The sequence below is a fragment of the Nicotiana attenuata genome, unplaced genomic scaffold, assembly GCF_001879085.1.
Source record: "Nicotiana attenuata strain UT unplaced genomic scaffold, NIATTr2, whole genome shotgun sequence".
NCBI lineage: Eukaryota > Viridiplantae > Streptophyta > Magnoliopsida > Solanales > Solanaceae > Nicotiana > Nicotiana attenuata.
In genome coordinates, this window is record NW_017670976.1 from 316,223 (window position 1) to 320,574 (window position 4,352).

The window sequence follows — 4,352 nt, forward strand, 5'->3', positions numbered from 1 at the left end:
ACTTCACGCAAATAGCTGGCAGCACCCAAGTAGAAACTTACTGCCATCGATTGAATCTACAGCTTGGTTAAGCTAAACCGAAGATACTCATATGACAGCATTCTTAACCACCCTGCCCGACCCGTCGAATCTAGTCAAAATCACAATGAATACATAAATATGGGTTAAAGAAACATAACCCAATCAAAAATACTCGAAAAGTACTAAAATTCACGAAGTTGGTTAAACCCGAGCCCCGGGCCCACTTTTTGAAAAATTCCGAAAATCACACCAACAGATTCCTCTTCTCGCCACGAGTCCGTGCATATAAAGTTTACCAAAATCGGAGCTCGTTTGACCCTCCAAATTCCATTTTTACATCACAGCTTTCCAAGCCCTAGCTTGACCCGTTTTTGATGAATTTTCTACAGTTTACATGTAATTTCTACCATAAATTCGAATATTTAGGCCAAGGAACTTACCTCCAAGTGATTCTCAGTCGAAACCCTCGAATTTCCTTGTTCAAAGCTCTTAAGAACGTCAACAATGGAGGAAAAATATGAAAAGGGTCGCGGATGAAATATTATTTTAAAACCCTTCTGTTGCCCAGCAATTTTCGCTTCTGCGGTCCCGCTTTCGCTTATGCGGGACCGCTTCTGCGGCCACATTTCCGCTTAAGTGGTTTTCACTTAGAAGCCCGGACTTCGCTTATGCGACGCGAAGTCCGCTTCTGCGGTTCCTCCAAAGACCGCTTCTGCGGCACCTTGTCCGCTTATGCGGACCCGCTGGTGCGAGCTACCTTCCGCATCTGCGGGATTTTCCCTAGCCGGCCACAACCGCTTCTGCGACCACGTACCCGCTTCTTCGGTCCATTTCCGCAGAAGCGGAAACACCAGATGATAGAAAAATCTGACCTGCAATTACACCTCAAAACTCTCGTTTAACCACCCGAATTCACCCCGAGGCCCTCGGGACCTCAACCAAATGCACATATATGTCCTATTACTTCATTCAAACTTGCTCATAACATAAAAACACTATCATAAACACCAAAATCATCGAATTACCACGGATTCAAGCCTAAGTTAAACTAAAACTTCCGAAACTTACATTTGATCTAAAACCCGACCTAAACACCTCCGAATGATCTGAAACTTTGCGCGCATATCCAAAATCGCCTAACGGAGCTACTGCAACTTTCGGAATTCCATTCCGACCCTCGGATCAAAATCTCACCTACCATCCGGAATTCGCCAAAATCCAATCTTAGCCAATTCAAGCCTAATTCTACACCGGACCTCCAAATTCAATTCCGATCGCGCTCCTAAGTCACAAATCATCCCCCGAAACTAGTCGAATCATCGGAAATCCATTCCGAGCCTTCTAACTCATAAATCAACATTCGATTGACTTTTCCAAACTAACCTTTTCATAAAGAGACTTATTGTCTCATTTCCAACCGAACTCTATCCGAATTACTTCAAATTTTCCAAACACATATAATGAAACATATAGAAGCATAAAACGGGGAAAACGGGTCGGTAACTCCCGTAACGACGGGTCGGGTCGTTACAGAAATATTTTTAAATTATAAAATCATTTTATTTTTAAAAACTTTTACTCCACAATATTAGGTAATTACTTTTTACCTTCAAGTTAACCTAAATTTTCTCTCCAAATTGCCGATGGATTCAACTGCTTAACCCACGTATTGTATACTGGGTAGCAACTGCTCAAGCGTGGAGGAGTTTATATTTCTTCCACAACTACACGTTCTTCAATTCTAAACTTCCTTCTTCTATCAAGATTTCAAGAAAACTTACGGCTTATGCAAAAGATGGCTACTCACATTGATTTCATCAAGGATATAACAATTTCGAAGATGCAATGGAAGTTGAAAGTTCGTGTTGTCCGTTTGTGGGAAGTACCGGATCGTTTTAATCCAGGCACTATATTCTCGATTGAATTGGTTCTACAAGATGAAAAGGTTTTTTAAATTTGTTTTTACCTTGCTAATTCTGTTTGGTTTTCGGAATTGTTATATGATTATAGATAGATTTGTTTTGCTCCTCGAAATTATTATTTGATTATATCATACAACTAATTATTCCAAATAACTTATCTGATTAATTTTTTTTTACTTATTAGTTGTTCTCTCTGTTTCTCAACTTGCAAATCTAAATCAATTATGGTCATACTGTATTTCGCGTCGAAGATGGTTGTGGGAATGTCTAGAACTTCACCACCAACCTCAATTCCTTTCATAACAACATTATAATGTGGCCTAAAAAGGAAGCCAAATACTTTAGTTAATAGTTCAGAACACTTTAACAAAGGAGACATTTCAAATGATAACATTAAATAGGTGAGGCTAAAATCATGTAATCAAAGCAAGAAAAATAAATAAGAAAAATTATACCAGAAGTCACAACTTCAAAAACTCAAGATGAAACAACAATGTTATATGTGGTAAGTTCCAAAATACATTTAGGCATGGTGTGTTTGATTATGTTCCAAAGAAGACAATGTTAGCTCTAATAAAACACATCATACCAGTGTCTTCATTCTAATCTTTTGTAACAGAGCTAAAATTATCTTCTTTTTTTTTCTATTCTTTTGCTCTGAAAATTCTGAATTTTGGATCTTTTTGATGCCTTCTATGAAATCCATTCACTTATCCAGAAATAAAGTTAAAAAATCTTGCCCCATAAATTTGGCGTTCTATCACAACATGTTAAAGGAGTGTATCTTCCTGCAGCTGTCATTTTAACTTAGTCATGCTCTCTTTTAGTGGTTTTGCTATGATGCACAAAGCCAATTTATGTGAGCTCATACAAGGAATTAGTTGAGTAGGAATCTTTTTCTCAATTCTAAACTTTTGTTTAACTTGCAAATCTGGAATTTTTGCTCTATTACTGTCACTTATTAATTTGTTCAACTCTACTGTTTAAAACTAGAGTTAATATAAATTACTATTACTATAAATTTGTAATCTCTGTTATGTAATGTAATGTGCTTTTTATTATAGATAGATTTTTTTGTAGGGCGATCGGATAAGTGCTTCTATTGGCAAGTCAGTTTTGCATCTTTTCAAAACACAAATTATTGAGCTTGGATTATATCATATGGCGAATTTTATCGTTTGTCATAATAAGGAGAAGTTCAACACCACGAAACATAGGTTGAGGCTGACGTTTACTCAACGGACAACAGTGGCTGAAACAACTGATCCACTTTTCCCAATGAATATCTTTGATTTGCGACCATATGATCAATTGATAAATAAGGTTGACGTGAACGAGACTGAATTATTTGGTAAATATAACTTTTACGTTAAATTTCTAATTATGAATTTTTCTACTATTTATTTTAATAATTTTTTTTCTTTATATGTCATTGGAGAAATTGTCAATTTCAGTGAGGTACATACGCAAAACCAAGGTGGAATTTCTAGGAAGTTTATGGATATTGAACTAGAAGATGACGAGTAAGAATAAATATTCATCTACTAATTAAGGATTGATTTGATAATTACATATGCTAAAATTACGTTCTTATTTCTATTTGACAGGAGGAAGAAGTTGTCTGCTACATTTTGGGGCGAGTTTGTTGATGAAATTGTACCTCATCTGCTAAGTGCTAACAACCAGCCTATTATTGTTGTTATGCAGCTCATAAAAGCCCATAAATATCAAGGTAAAATACAATTACTGAATTTAACATTACTTTGCGAAAGTTATTCATTATATCTTACACGAACGTTGTTTTGTAGATTCATGTTCTGTGCGCAATACTTGGAATGCATCAAAGCTGTGGATTAATCCAAATTTTCCTCAATCTGATGAATTTAAAATACGGTTCAATATATATATATATATATATATATATTGATTTATTTATATAAAATTTCACTGCTTCTATACTCTAATCAAATTTTCCAAATAACTTATCTAACTGTTTTAGTCATTCATAAATACAGATTACTTTCTGTACGGGATAATAACTCCGAGAGGCTGCCTCAAACCATCTCTCAACAAAGTTACTCTGTCTCTGATGAGTTGGAGAAGGGCATTGTTCAAGTTAAAACAATTGGCCAATTAGTGGAGTCCATGCAAGTGAGTGAACTAACTTCTGTAGTATTAATTTAACTTGTGTTTCATTTAATAAGTTGCAAAAATGCACATCTTTGTTTATCTTATTTTATGGTTTTAAAAATGGGTTGAGCATTTACAAACGCTAAAAGTAGAGATAGTCATGTTTAGTGTCTCACTTCGGGAAGTAGATACCTATTATTATGTAATTACTATATATAAATAGGATTGTACAATACTTTAATCAATATAATATATTTTTCTCCCATGCATTCTCGGATA

The 4,352-nt window shown here is 35.4% G+C and overlaps 1 protein-coding gene across 1 annotated transcript; it reads left to right on the forward strand.

Moving 5' to 3' along the window:
* The first annotated feature begins 3,104 nt into the window (after positions 1–3,104).
* Positions 3,105–3,952, forward strand: LOC109244966. The gene is made up of 5 exons (XM_019412139.1): positions 3,105–3,294; positions 3,382–3,466; positions 3,551–3,675; positions 3,752–3,836; positions 3,943–3,952. The coding sequence occupies exons 1-5, from the start codon at positions 3,105–3,107 to the stop codon at positions 3,950–3,952; spliced, it is 495 nt and encodes a 164-aa protein (XP_019267684.1).
* Positions 3,953–4,352: the final 400 nt, after the last annotated feature.

Coding starts and splice junctions, on each gene's coding strand:
- LOC109244966 (XM_019412139.1), top strand. CDS start 3,105: ATGGCGAATTTTATCGTTTGTCATAATAAGGAGAAGTTCAACACCACG. Junction 3,467..3,550: donor ATTGAACTAGAAGATGACGA/GTAAGAATAAAT, acceptor TCTATTTGACAG/GAGGAAGAAGTTGTCTGCTA. Junction 3,676..3,751: donor AAAAGCCCATAAATATCAAG/GTAAAATACAAT, acceptor GTTGTTTTGTAG/ATTCATGTTCTGTGCGCAAT.